The sequence below is a fragment of the Macaca mulatta genome, chromosome 2, assembly GCF_049350105.2.
Source record: "Macaca mulatta isolate MMU2019108-1 chromosome 2, T2T-MMU8v2.0, whole genome shotgun sequence".
Lineage (NCBI taxonomy): Eukaryota > Metazoa > Chordata > Mammalia > Primates > Cercopithecidae > Macaca > Macaca mulatta.
The window spans coordinates 106,669,009-106,684,112 of record NC_133407.1 but is presented as its reverse complement, the minus strand read 5'-3'; the positions used below and the strand labels follow the sequence as shown (position 1 = coordinate 106,684,112).

Sequence of the window (15,104 nt, the reverse complement as noted above, 5' to 3'; positions counted from 1 at the left end):
GATATCAAGCAATCCTCCCACCTCAGCCTCTCGAATAGCTGGGACTATAGGCGCACACCACAGTGCCAGCCTTAAATAAGTATATTTTTAAATGCCCATACAAGAGTAGTGAATAGCAAAATTCGCCATTATTTAAACTTTCATTTTATCTCCTAACCTGGAGTTGCCAAAGTAACAAGAATACTGCTTGGTTCCCAGAGAAGATGAATTTTTTAAATGAGGCTCTCTAGCTGCTATTCTGAATAAACATCTCTGAATGGTCAACTATCCTCTCTCCCCAGGGGGCATAGTAATATAGTTATAATAATAAAGGCAGGAACAAAATTTTACCAGTGGCCACTGTATGTGGAATATCGACTAGACTTGCTATGTGCACAGGTTCTTGTTTTGCACAGGTTCTCCTTTAATAAAACAAACGTGTCATTAAGAAAAACATTTAAATTTGAAGCTAAGAAGCAGTATTCTCTGAAGTGGTCATAACCGAACAATGGCTAACACTGTGTGGCCACGTCCTGCTTCTGGGTTAACTTCTTGATTTTCCATTCCAGAACTATCTGGCTGCAGTCTATGAGATGCCTACCCTGCTATCTGGCTCCTTCCTAGAGAGTTCCAACAGTGCTGTCCTGGGCTCTACAGGGCAGGCTGGAGGAAGAGTCTCTGGAGTCTGCAGACAGGCCCCGGACACAGTCATAACAGTTCTCAATTAGAAATAATTCTAAATGCCTAGGCCCTTCTCTCAGACCTCATGTTCTTCCATACAAATGTCTTGTATGGAAGAACAATTATTCATATTTTTCATATTTTTAACAAAGTTAATGCTACTATATCTGAAACAGAATCCGTTCTAGAATTTCAGAAACCTTAAGCTACTTGATTTGACAACTCCCAAATACCACGCCACCTCACTGCTGCAGGATTCCACCTCACTGCTGCAGGATCCCACCTCACTGCTGCAGGATCCCACCTCACTGCTGCAGGATCCCACCTCACTGCTGCAGGATCCCATCTGTAGCAATGGGATTTCAGCTAAGCCACATCTTATACCTACATCCTGAGATGGCATCTGGGACTTCATTCTCTAGTGGAGTCCCTGTGTTCTCGCTCAATTCCAGGTCTAGGACTCTGCCCCTGGACTCCAGAACCTGCAGGCCAAATCCCTGTTTCTTTCTGCCTACCAATCTGCTTGCGAAGACACCCAGCCCAGCTAGGAGGCTGGATATCAGTCTCCAGTTAACCACTCATCTCAACCAGCCTGTCACCAATTCTTCCGGACTACCCACTGGTGCACACAGCATGTATCTGTTCTGTGTGGCTGTGGCTCTCACTGGCCTGACCCTTCCTTCCAGCTAGTTGCCATTTTAAATACAGTCTCCTGACTCAGTCCAGGTTTCCACCTCCTAGGTCATTCTGACCACAAGGCATACCCAGCAATGGAACCAAAGGAGGTCCAGGGTCTTGTCAATAAAGTTACATTGACAACAAAGAGAAGGCAAGTCAGGAGACACTGCCACTGCCAGTGGGTCCTGTGCCACAGAAAAAAAGGCACTCATAGCTTCTCCACTTCAGAGTCCTCATGACAGCAAAAGGAAAACAGTTCAGAAAGCTCTAGTATTTTAAATTCTTTTTATTTTTAATTTTTATAGAGACAGGGTCTATGTTGCCCAGGCTAGTCATGAACTCCTGGGCTCAAGGGATCTTCCCACCTTGGCCTCCCAAAGGGTTGAACCACTGTGCCTGGCCTACTATTTCTTTATAGCTAATGTTGGTCTCACATATACAATCAGCTTTAAACTGAGTTCTGGTATGTTTCACTGAATAGAAGAGTTCAAATCTAAATATTCTCTCCTCCAGAAGCCCGGTGGTAGCGCCAGTCTCGGTGCACCTGGCGAGTAGTGATGATCTGCCTTGGGGTTACTCTTTGTTGCCAGGGAGCTCGGGTCAGGACTAGGTTGACCGTAACTTCTGAGCATCAGTCTCTGGTTTATCTCATCCCCAAGAATCCCCTCACTCCCTGGGTTCAGTCCTCTTCTAAGCAGACACTAGACAGTGTGCCTAGTTTTTATTACAGAGGAATGCATCCAAGAAATGAATAAAGTTACTAAATTCATGTTCTAGTTAAACTAGACTTCTAAATCTTTACTGTTTGGCAAGCTGGGAATGTTTCCTCCCCCTACTCTGCCACTCCACCCAAGCAACGAAGTTCACATGGCGAGACAACTGCAAGTAACTTAAAATCGAAATGGCTTTCTTAATCTTTTACAATCATAATATTATTATTCACAATAATATTCACACACATATATTCATAAATATTTGGAGGTACACACAGCTTTACTCAGAATCAGGAGCACGCTTCTGTTTTTGAACTACAGTTCCATGGGTTACTTTATCTGAGTGCATAAAGATAAACTTGAAATAAATTTCATAATGATAATGAAAAAAGTAAGCCTTTTCCATGCTTTGATTTTAAGTGGAAAGTTACTCTGGCAGAAGAAAAAGCAAACCGGGAAGGCTGGAAGAGAGGAGGAGGAGGAGGAGGAGGAGGAGGAGGAGGAGAGAGGGGGTTAGAAAAGGCTTGGGGAGCAGCACGTTCTGACTTTATTGAAGATAGTGGTGGTAAAATATTCCCAGCAGTGTCGGCAAACACACAAAGCCCTGGTTCTAAGTGCTTTACATATGTTAATTCATCATTCCTCTCCACAACCCCATGAGGTAAATAGCATTGTTACTTTTGTTTTACAGATTGGGCAGCTAAGTCATAGAGAGGTTAAGCAACCTCCCAAGGTCAAGCAGCTAAGAAATCAACTAGCTAATGTGACTATCCAATTCTGGATATCCTGAGAGAACACTGTGGCATAGCAATACTCTATTTAATTTTAAAAATTGCTTCAAATAACTGAGGGAAAATTCAGCCTTGTTCCTAGAATGAAAAACTAAAGAAAATAACAGATTAATACATGTTGGAGTTGGAAGAATTTAATGAAAATAACTAGCAAGACACTCTGGCGTGAGGCTGCTTCTCCAAACATGTTTTCCTGACCATGCCAACAGACACGGCCCGTCCCCACTGAGCCCAGGAGTGGACGGCATCCCTGGTGACGAGGGAACCCAGACCCTCATGTACCCCCGAAGAGCCCATGTGTGGCCTCTCCAATGAGGCCATCATCACTGTTTGTACTCTCTTGCCCCAAAGAGTTAGGAAGCATTAAAAAAAAAAAAAAAAGTTCGCTATTTCAAAACGTTAAACTTACTAAAATCAGTGAAGATTTTTTTCTCACCTAAACTGGGCCTTGATATTGCTCGGGCTTGCAGATCTGGTCTGTATTTCTTTCTCTTGCTTTTCTCTCAGGATCCTTTCAGCCAGCAGGAAGTACGTGGCTGTGATATGGTTATACCTGTTGGTTTCCAGGGCTCTGAGGAAAACAAGGTGAGAGCAAACGTCAGCCATATCAGGAGGTTTTTTACAAGAAGCAGAACTGATTTTTAAAAGTACAAGCAAGTTAAATTCAATGGCTGGAATCTTTAAAATTATGCAAAAAATGCAAACCAGAAAAAAAAATCAAACTAGTAGCTATTTAGGTCACTCAAAATTCTAAAAACAACTGCATAAAAATGTTCGTATTTTTATGAACATTTTTCATAAATGAGAGAAAAATCCAAAATGCCAACAGCAGCTGAGTTAGACATCAGTTTTAGACACTTAAGATAATGAGTGCACGCATTATTCAAAATCTGGATTTGTGTGTACGGTGTTTGTTCAGGTGGCTTACTTGCTTCCACTAGAAGTATGAAATGAAGACGAAGTCTGTGTTACATGAATGTGCACTGAAGTACTAATATCAGTCAGAAAAATTAGAAAATGTTTTTATTTTCATACTCCCTCTGCATTTACTGGCAATTTAGGCACTACAGAATAATTAAAGAAATTGAAAGTATGTCACCATTAATTGCTGTGAATAAGATCAATGTAGTCATTCATCCATTTAAAAAGTAATGCTCACCGAGTACCCAGTCTGGCTAGACACGGTGCTGGGACACAAGGCCCAACAAGGCCCACAGCCCTGCCCACTCTTTTGTAGCTGGCCTGTCACAGGATATACTGGGGCGTGCTTTGGCGGATCCCACAAGGCCAGGAAATACATAACTATGGTTTTCAGAAACTTTCTGTAGTTACTGAAAATACTCACACAATGAACACTTAGGAAAGAAGCAACAGCAGACACCCATTTTTCAAAATGTACCTTGGGGTCACAACTAATGGGGGCAGGGCAGGCTGAGGCATGAGATTCCAAAGGAAGTATCCAAGGTAAAATTCAAGGGTAGAATGACTTATTAGTTTCTTCAGCAAAGTAGTGAATACAGGAGTTGGCTTGGGTTTGGAAATGTATTGTGAGACAAAGGTGTGTGTTGGAACTCAGGAGTCACCCTCAGAATGAGCAGCTTCTTAGGATGTGAGCAGCAAGCACGGAGTAAGGCTAGCTGAGGGGACAGCAAGACTGGCTCGCCCAGCTATCAGGAAACCAGCAAACTGGCAAACTGGAGTCACCTCAACCATTTAAATTGTACTACCTTTTGGATTTATAATTGAATTTATATTAAGTAGTTCTAGATGACACTACTGCATGTATATATGTTTTAAGCTAAGAACAAAAGGCCAGTTCAGAGAGATATAAACAGCCTTTTATCCACTCAAAAGTGAAAAATCATTTTCTACACATTCCAAAAGTGAGTAAGTGTAGCAGAAACAGCAAGTGTCCTGTCTTTGTCACATGTTTAGGTCAGTTAAGTAGCTGTGAGTCAATACTATAAAGAATCATAATACATTTGGAAACTTACAGAAATTTGTACTTAAACCAAAATAAAGAACCTGAGTTTATTTTTATAAACCTCTCTTTCCATCAATGTAAAACACTCTAAAGTGTCCTTTAGATAGACACTGCCCTTCTTGGGGATCAGAGCCTTCCAGTGGGCATGCGTGTGGCAGGAAGACACACGGCAGGAGTCTGCAGGTCCAGCCCACAGGATTCTCTTCCCCCAAGTCAGGGAACTGGATCAAATCCCGAAAGGACCCTCCTGATGGAAACCCCTTTTTTTGCCTTCTAGGGCATACTCTCTTTCCAACATACCCAACTGTTTCATCCAACACATTAAATAACCTTTGACCTTTAATTTGTGGAAATATTCCTTATTTTTACAGTCAGGACCTCTTACAGAAATTAATCATTATCAGAACAAAGAAAATGCATTTTTTCTCTGTATTATCTTTGATTCCAAACTGTTTATTAAAAACTGGCTTTGGTTTTAAAGGATGTAATTAACACAACTTGTATAACTTGCAGGCTCCAGGTGGCTGCAGCAGGGTCTCTCAAGGGCCAGATAATAAATATTTCAGGCTTTGTGGGCCATGTGGTCTCTCCCACAACCACTCTGCCATTGTAGCACAATGCAACCATTGACAATACTTAAATGAATGGGCATGGCTGTGGCCCAATAAAACTTCACTTATAAAAATGTGTGGCCGGCACCATTTACCATCTCCTGATTTAGAGGACTCTAGGCATGTGGTACTGTTCTCCCTACTCACTGTGGGGACCAGAAGGAGACAGAAGAATGAGAATAGTGCTACAGATAAGGTATATACTGGGATACAAAACAAGCTGTTTCATTCCACCCCTACAGAAAGGGAAAAAGGTCACAGCACTCATTGACACTACCCAGCAATGGCTTACTTGTTCACTAGCATAAAACCAAAACACCAAAAAAAACCTGTGTCAGACCCTGGGCCAAGAACTTTAGAGATAAATGACACAACTCTTGCCACCTATTACACAGGTGTCCAAAGGCTGTGTTAAGTAGAGAGAGCCCATTCCAAGAATCCTAAACCTGTGGCCCCCTGTACTGACAGGCATTGACGTACTCTACAATGGCGTCTCGATCCGCTATGTCCCCAAGCACCATGCGCTGAATGATGCTGTTGTGCTCCTCTTCCGAGAGATTTTTGTATGACACAAGGGGAATGTTATACTTTGTGGCTGGTGAAGGGTCCACTCCCTGAAGCCAAGGATGATTTTCAATCTCTTCTAAAGAAGCCCTTCTCTTGGGATCTCTCTGTAGCATCCGTGTGATCAGGCTGGAAAGGAAGGTAAGTCCATTGTTAAAGCAAACTGCTTGCAAGGATTAGTAATGATGGATCATTTTATTAATAAAAATGATTTCCTATACCATCAATTAAATTAGGTGCACTAGTGGTGGCAGTGGGGCAGATGGGAATAATAAAAATTTAGTACCACTGCAGTCATAAAATAAAAAATCACAACCTCCAGGTATACTGATAAGCCAAATGCACAAATAAGAGCTCCCTATCATCTAGAATTAACTATAGGTATCAACATCTGTTCTTGAATTAACTGCTGGCTTAGTGACATACCAGAATCAAATTCAATGATCAGCAATGACATACAGAATAGAGTACACAAGCCCACTTCTGCTTCAGAAAAAAATGAATGGTGCTTCTGATGAAGACAACTAAAATACCATGTAATTTATTTTATATTTTTTTTTGAAACGGAGTCTCGCTCCGTTACCAGGTTGGAGTGCAGTGGCGCGACCTCGGCTCACTGCAACCTCTAACTCCTGGGTTCAAGCGGTTCTCCTGCCTCAGCCTCCCAAGTAGCTGGGACTACAGGAATGAGCCACCACATCCAGCTAAGTTTTGTATTTTTGGTAGAGACAGGTTTCATTCACTATGTTGGCCAGGATGGTCTCGATCTCTTGACCTAGTGATCCACCCGCCTCAGCCTCCCAAAGTGCTGGAATTACAGGCGTGAGCCACCGCAGCCGGCCCATGTAATACATTTTTAGGAAAATATTTTATTTAAAGGCACCATTTTGGCAGAATAAATAAGTAACACTCAGCAACTAAAAATGAAGTAAAAGCAGAACCCTTATGAAGTGAATGACATCTGCTTCAGCTTTACAGGCTATGTTGGGTGCATATAACAGAATATAATGTGTAAGGCCTACTGAAGGTAGATAGTACAACTACAGTCCTTGCAAAGAGCTAGGACTCCAGCTTCGATGTGAGGGTAAATGAAAAATGAGAAACAACTTAGAACTTCTTACTACAAGCCGGTCCTCACACAAGTCTGTGTTCCAAACTAATGATATCTGTGTGGTACACAGAAGTTAATTTATAGTGCTTTCAGCGGGAAGTACTCCTGCGCAACTAGTAAATATACAGACCCCTCCTGTAGGAATGTAACTGAAAACCAGCCTCAAATAATTCTCCAAATAATATTACAAAGAATATCAGTCAAAAACACAAAAGAAACAAGTTACCAATAGCAAGACCTCGGAAACAAGCAAACTCAGAATGCAAATACTTCAGATACTGAAATTTTCAGATGTAAAATGTAACTGTGTTAAATATGTTTAAGACATGAAAGAGAATCTTGAAAATAATATAGCCAGTGAACTAAAGATGATACTTTATACTATAAATAAAGCTACTATACATAAAATTACTAGGCAATCGAGAAAAAACTAAATAGGGCTTCTAAAATGAAAAATAATCACTATAAAAACAAAATCAATAAACAAAATTTAAAAATGAGACAGAATCAATGTAAGATAAAATTAAGGAAATAATTGTATCAACAGACTGAGATAGGAAATATAAAACAGTTTTATAAAAAGAAGAGGACAGAGTGAGGGAAATGAGAAAATCAGGAAGAAACTATATTTGAAAAGATAATGGCTGAGAATTTTCCAAAATTCATCAAAGAGCACAAATCCTGAACCACTAAGCCTAACGTATCCTAAGCACAATAAACAGAAAATCTTAAAGCAGCCTAAGTGAAGACAGGACACCTACGCGGAGATAACAAGATGATAAGATGGGCAGCTGACTTCTCAACAGCAACAACAAATGCCAGAAAATAGTGGAATAGTATCTTCCATGAGCTGAGAGAAAATAACTATCAACCTAGAATTCTATACTCAATGAAACCATCTTTTAGGAGCATACATAACTTGAAGACATTCCAAATAAAAACTGAGAATGCTTATCACCAACAAATGTTCATCCAAACAAATTCTACACAATTTTATTTTGACAGGATAGTGTGATTCCACTTGGAAGGGTAAACAGTTTCTGTCAAGCATCTGGGTAAATATGAAATTTTTAACTGTGTAGAATGATAATCATATCTAATTTGTGGCATTTGAAAAATTATTAAAATATTGTATGGTAGTTAAAATATTCTAAAGATTTTGTGTTGTTCAAGAAGAGAATAAAGAGGTCGGACACAGTGGCTCATGCCCGTCATCGCAGCACTTTGGAAGGCTGAGGCGGAGGGATGGCTTGAGTCTAGGAGTCTCAGACCAGCCTGGGCAACATATCAGACACTGTCTGATACGACTAGGCTTTGTGTCCCCACCCAAATCTAATTTTGAATTATAATCCTTATAATCCCCATAATCCCCACGTGTCAAGGGAGAGACCAGGTGGAGGTAAATGAATCATGGGGGCAGTTTCCCCCATGCTGTTCTCGTGATAGTGATGATGAGCTGATGGTTTTATTAAGTGTTCAGTAGCTTCTCCTGAGTTCCTTTTCTTTCCTGCTGCCTTGTGAAGAAGGCGCCTTGCTTCCCCTTCACTTTCGGCCATGACTCTAAGTTTCCTGAGGCCTCTCCAGCCATGCTGAACTGCAAGTCAATTAAATCTCTTTCCTCTATAAATTACCCAGTCTGGGGAAGTTCTTTATAGCAGTATGAAAATGGACTAATACACCATCTCTACAAAAAAATAAAAAACAAAAAAAAATAGCCAGGTGTGGTGACTTGCACCTGTGGTCCCAGCTACTTGGGAGGATCACTTGAGGCTGAGGTTGAGACTGTAGTGAGCCATGATTGCACTGCAGCATTCCAACCTGGGTGACAGGGTGAGACCATTCCCCACCCCTCCCCCCAAAAATAAATAAGAATCAGCTATAGATTTTGTTAAATTAAGTATAAAAACATGAGGCCCCTGAGCATGGTGGCTCATGCCTGTAATCCTAACACTTTGGGAGGCTGAGGCAGGTGGATTGCCTGAGCTCAGGAGTTCGAGACCAGCCTGGGCAAAATGCAAAACCCCGTCAATACTAAAAATACAAAAAATTAGCCAGGTGTGGTGGCGGGTGCCTGTAATCCCAGTTACTCTGGAGGCTGAGGCACGAGAATCACTTGAACCTAGGAGGTGGAGGCTGCAGTGAGCCAAGATTGCATCACTGCACTCCAGCCTGGGCGACAGAGTGAGACTCCATCTCAAAAAAAAAAAAAGGTATAAAAACATCTATATTTGGCCGGGCACGATGGCTCACGCCTGTAATCCCAGCACTTTGGGAGGCCAAGGCAGGTGGATCACGAGGTCAGGAGATCGAGACCACCCTGGCTAACACGGTGAAACACCGTCTCTACTAACGATACAAAAAATTAGCCAAGCGTGGTGGCGGGCACCTGTAGTCCCAGCTACTCGGGAGGCTGAGGCAGGAGAATGGCGTGAACCTGGGAGGCGGAGCTTGCAGCGAGCTGAGATCGCACCACTGCACTCCAGTCAGGGCAACGAGTGAGACTCCGTCTCAAAAAAAACCAAAACAAAAACAAAAATAAACAAAAAAATGTGTATCTGTGTTAAAACAGGTAGAAAAATCGCTAAAATAACAGACTATAACTTCCTAGCTAATTCAGGGAGAAAGTCAAACAAGGGAAAAAGAAAAACTTTGGCAGGGCATGGTAGCTCATGTCTATAATCCCAGCACTTTGAGAGGCAGAGGCTGGAGGATCTCTGGGGACCAGGAGTTCAAGAACAGCCTGGGCAACATAGTGAGACCCAGTCTCTACAAAAAGTTTAAAAATTAGCCAGGCATGGTGGCAAGCACCTGTAGTCCTAGCTACTCAGGAGGCTGAGGCAGGACAATCACTTGAGCCCAGGAGTTGAAGGCTGCAGTGAGTGATGTATGATTGTACCACTGTATTCCAGCCTGGGCAACAAAGCAAGACCCTAAGAAAAGAAAGAGGGAGGGAGAGAGGGAGGACAGAGAGAGAGAGAGAGAGCAAGGGAGGGAGAGAGCAAGAGAGAGGATGGAGGGAGGGGAAGGAGGAGAGGACTCTGTCTTTTTTTGAGACAGAGTCTTGCTCTGTCACCCAGGCTGGAGTGCAGTGGCATGATCTCAGCTCACTGCAACCACCACCTCCCAGGTTCAAGTGATTCTCCTGCCTCAGCCTTCTGAGTAGCTGGGATTACAGGCGCATGCCACCACACTCAGCTAATTTTTGTATTTTTAGTAGAAACAGGGTTTCACCATGTTGGTCAGGCTGGTCTCGAACTCATGATCTTGTGATCCGCTTGTCTCAGCCTCCCAAAGTGCTGGGATTACAGGTGTGAGCCACTGCACCCAGCCCCAATAAGTATTAAAAATAATTCTTCTAGGAGGGAGACACAGACAGCTACTAGACAGTAGGAATTGTTCTACTTCTTAAGCTAGATAATAAGCTAGGTACTCATTTTACTACATATATACTGTATACTTATTTGAATGATATATATATCAATATAAAAATAAGCTTTTTCAGTAGAAGCTGTGGAAATGCTCCTTGAATTATAACATGAATCACAAACATCCAACATGCAGACAACATATGCCCCCAGACAGCTGCCCTGCTTCCTGGGGTAGAGAATAGTTAACAGTAAGGTCGTAAAAATAATAATCATCAATATTCATAGTTTCCTACGTGCTAAGGACCGAACTAAGAGCTTCACACATATTAATTCATTTAATTTTCACAATAACCCTATATGGTAGTTTCTATCACTCTGACATCATTAGTAAATGGAGAAGTCAATATTTGAATCCAGAGTTTGAATACCTAAGTTCTTTTTTTTTTTTTGAGACGGAGTCTCACTCTGTCACTCAGGCTGGAGTGCAATAGCACAATCTTGGCTCACTGCAAGTTCCACCTCCTGGGTTCACGCCATTCTCCTGCCTCAGCCTCCCAAGTAGCTGGGACTACAGGAGCCTGCCTCCACGCCCAGCTAATTTTTTGTATTTTTAGTAGAGACAGGGTTTCACCGTGTTAGCCAGCATGGTCTCGATCTCCTGACCTCGTGATCCACCCGCCTCAGCCTTGAATACCTAAGTTCTTAAACATCCACCTGAGATGGGGTTTAATTTAGAGAAAAAATTCCTCAAGCAATCAGATTTCCTTCTTACCAGTTGATAGGAGAAACTCAAAACTGTTTCTACAGCAAAGTCCTCTAAGTAGTGGCTATAACCTCAGCTGAGGTCATTAAAAAAAATGTCACTTACAATGTCAATGAAATACTGAACTTCCAACAGTTCTATTCCATTACTATATTTCTCACTACACATTATCATAGTACTATGTACTAATTTAAATTCCAAATAATCGAGTATACTTTTTGTTGCTGGCTTCCCACAGTCGCATAAACCTAAACAGCTTTAGTCAATCGGCAGGAGGCGTGTGTGAAGCAAATTATGAGACATACTATGTAAACCCTCAAATAGTGTGTTGATGGTCTATTCAGGAAAGAAAATGCCCTAACTCTTCTCTGGAACTTAAAACAATTCCAGGTGATCTTGCTTTTTGCTCATGCAGAGAAAGGTAGTTCCCATGGTATTTCTTCACTTCAAGTGAAATAACCGCCACTCCTGAAGGCTGAAGAGGCATGTAATAGATTTCTTGAATAAGAAATAGATGAATACATTTTGTACTCTAATATTAAATTTCAGATCATATTCAGGGGTTAACCACCACCACCCCCCCCCCACCAAACACTCTTAACAACAGTAGAAATACTAAATTCAAAAATTAAAATGAACCCAGCTGCTTGGATGTTTGAAGTCCTCTCACATTTTCTTGACATGTTAATGGAATTAAAACTTCTGGTTTTAATCTGAGTCCTTAAGGTTTCCACATACTTTTTTTTTTTTACTTACTCTTTACACTCTTTAGACACATGGGATGGTACTGTATATTTGCAATCCATGATCATTGTCAGTGTTTCACTGTCATTGGCTTCTTGAAAGGGTGGCTGCCCACACACCAACATGAAAAGGATCACTCCCAGACTCCAAATATCTATAAATCAAAGACATACTTTTAAATACTGGACTAATTAGAAAACCAAAAACATTAAGAGTAAAAGTGGGCTAACAATATTATTTTATCTTGAGCAGTCAAAAGCATTTATATCTCAAAGTACAAACATCCATGAAGGAAAAGAAGCCCCAATAGGGCAGGGAAGGTGTCTGTCTTCTTCACTGTTTTTATAGTAAGTGCTAGTAAACAGCGAACGGTCAATGAATGTTCAATGAAGAGATAAACTAATGTATTTGTTAATATAGCAATAACATCAACTGGAAAGTATCTATCCAGGTGCCCAAGCCAACAGACAACACACTGCTGTTTCTCCCATTAGAATATATACCAGAAATAAAACTAATATATTAATACTCTGAGATCTGAAAAGAATTTTGCCTAAGGTCACAATTATCTCAAGTTGTTCTTTACCTCAATGCTAGTGAAGTAACCAGGTGAAGTAACTCATGTCATTTTATAGGCAAGAAAATTAAAGCTCAAGGAGGAAAGAAACATGGCCATCAATATAGTCAATCAGGAAAAAGACTGGTTATGTATTACTCCAGAGGATGAAACTAGGACCAAAGGTGTAAGTAACCAAGAGGCACACTTCAGCTTAAAAATGGGGAACTACTCAATGGAGCCGTTACAATACCAGAAAAGGCAGTGAGTTATCCATCACTAAAAGTATTCCAGCAAAGACGGGAGAAACATCTGTCTAAAATTCTGCATAAGGCATTTCTGCACCAATGGTAAGGCTGGACTACCTGACATCTAAGGACCTCTCAACTCTAGCATTAGACTAACTCTGACAGTAAGAAACAACTCCTTACCTCTTTCATCATTAAATAAAAAGCAAATCCATCAATCATATGGGAAAATGATCTTTTGTTCAGATGAAAAAAAATTTTTAAGATGAAAAGGACTTAGGAAAGGGATCACAAATCATTCATTCATTCCAGAAACTAAAGAACAGACATGATAAATATAAACATTCACATAATTAGAAACCAATTCAAGAAGTATTCTAGACCACAAAAGGCTTAAAAGAGAATGGAAGGGCAGACCACACGGCCTTTGTCATCACATCTGTTACCATTCAACTGCTGTTTCCATTTACACTTAAAACACCCAAAATAATGTAGGTTCCATGTTATTTCCCAAGATAATTAAAACTTAATAAAATATCTTTTCCTTGGTTCAAACTAAACAAAGACTGGCCACAAAGGCAGAAACCCAAAGTTACACACAATGTGATTTTTTTATATGTACAATAAATTTTACTAAGGATACTCTGATGGAAACTAATGAATCAGATGAAAAAAAACCGACTGAAATTAAACATTTACATAAATGAAGATGAAAGGGACCTGTGGATCATTCAGTCCAAACCCTTGGCTCTGCAGTATCCCTAAGAGGTCTGACATTGCTTTTTGAATGCATGCATTATCTGTCCCCAGACAGCAAGCTGACTCAGGAGTCCACTCCACTCACTTTCATTTCTTTGCCTTGACTTTGGAATCCAGAGAGCCATCCCCATTCAAAAATCAAACATATCTTAATAATGGTGACTAGTCACATCTATTCTTTAAATAGCCAGTGAAAACAATCTATAACCCCAGTCCTAGCAGTACCTTAAGATTTTTTTAAAGGACATTTATACAGTTGATGTTTAACTTAAATCCTCCTCTTTGTACCACTTGAACCTGCTATTTTGGGTCACTTGTCCCAACTCCCAAGCCACCACTGTGAACAAGTGGCAATTACAATTATTCTCCCTTTATTGCAATGTGTCCTTCATTTACAAAAAGTTATGTTCTAGAAATTCACTGTAAAGTAAATCCCACCTTTCCAACTATGTCCATTATACAAGGAGGGTAACCTACCAAGTTTTAAAAAATAATATATACTTGGCTACCCCTCCACAGCAAAAAAGGGGATGATTTTAAATGGCTTACAATGAAAATACACAAACAATAAAAATCCAGGTAGATAAAAACTTTTTCTTCTATTGTTCAAATATTGACAATGTTTAACGTGACTACTTATAATCATACCTAACTACTAATACATATGTATTTGAAATACAATAAATATATATCTTTCCATATAAGTCCTACAAAACATCAACTTTTATAAAATGAGTTTAATTACATTATTTCCTCTACTATCTCATACTATAACTGTGCATAAACCAGTTCGGTTTTTTACCTCTTGTCCATGCCAAACTGGGTATCTGATAGTGCAATTATTCAAAATAACATTTTAAAAATATAATGAACAATATAAATATCAACTAACAATTACCCAACATTCTTATTTGACTGAAGAAAACTTTCTTTTTCTGTTAAAGATTAGCCTCACAAACAACAAGAAGTTCAATTATTTGGAAATTCTCTCTTCAGGATGATTTGTTCAATCACCTTAACACACTCTGCTTGTTATGATGTGACACACAATTAGAAGAATAAAAAAGAAGAAAAGCAACATAAAACCGCAGTTTCCAGTTAAGGCTCAAATAATTTCTAAATATAGACATGCTAAAAGGTTGAAAAACACAGAAATACAATTCTATGTCAAGTAGTTGGCTAAGCTAAATGACATAATTTGAAGCATTTAAACTAGAAAAGAACAGCAGGGTAACTAAGTTTCAGAGAGGGCAAATGACTCTCCCACTGAGACAATGTGATTATTCAAGGGGCCATTTATTCCATATATTTATTTTCCATACTTTTTATTTCTCTTCTTACTTTACTTTTGTCTTTGAATAATTTTACTTTTTCATCCCAAGGGCCAAAGGAAAGAATAAAAACAGGCCACTAAACAGAGTGCTATGACTTTAACCAAACTATTTTAAAATGTGTTCACAATCTTTAAAATGGGAGTACTAATAGTCATCTACTTTCCTGTAAAGCTGCTGTGGGCATTAAATGAATTAAAACAGAATCCATGCTAAGTATTCA

At 40.0% G+C, this 15,104-nt stretch overlaps 1 protein-coding gene across 4 annotated transcripts in view; it reads right to left on the bottom strand.

Annotated features, from left to right (window-relative positions):
- The window catches only part of SNRK (SNF related kinase), a 62,975-nt gene that overhangs the window by 4,495 nt on the left and 43,376 nt on the right, over nucleotides 1-15,104 (bottom strand). For all 4 annotated transcript variants that reach the window (NM_001257661.1, XM_077990908.1, XM_015131175.2 and 1 more), the window contains 3 exon segments: nucleotides 3,279-3,413; nucleotides 5,918-6,130; nucleotides 12,000-12,141. In NM_001257661.1, the coding sequence (NP_001244590.1) occupies nucleotides 3,279-3,413; nucleotides 5,918-6,130; nucleotides 12,000-12,141 (490 nt within the window).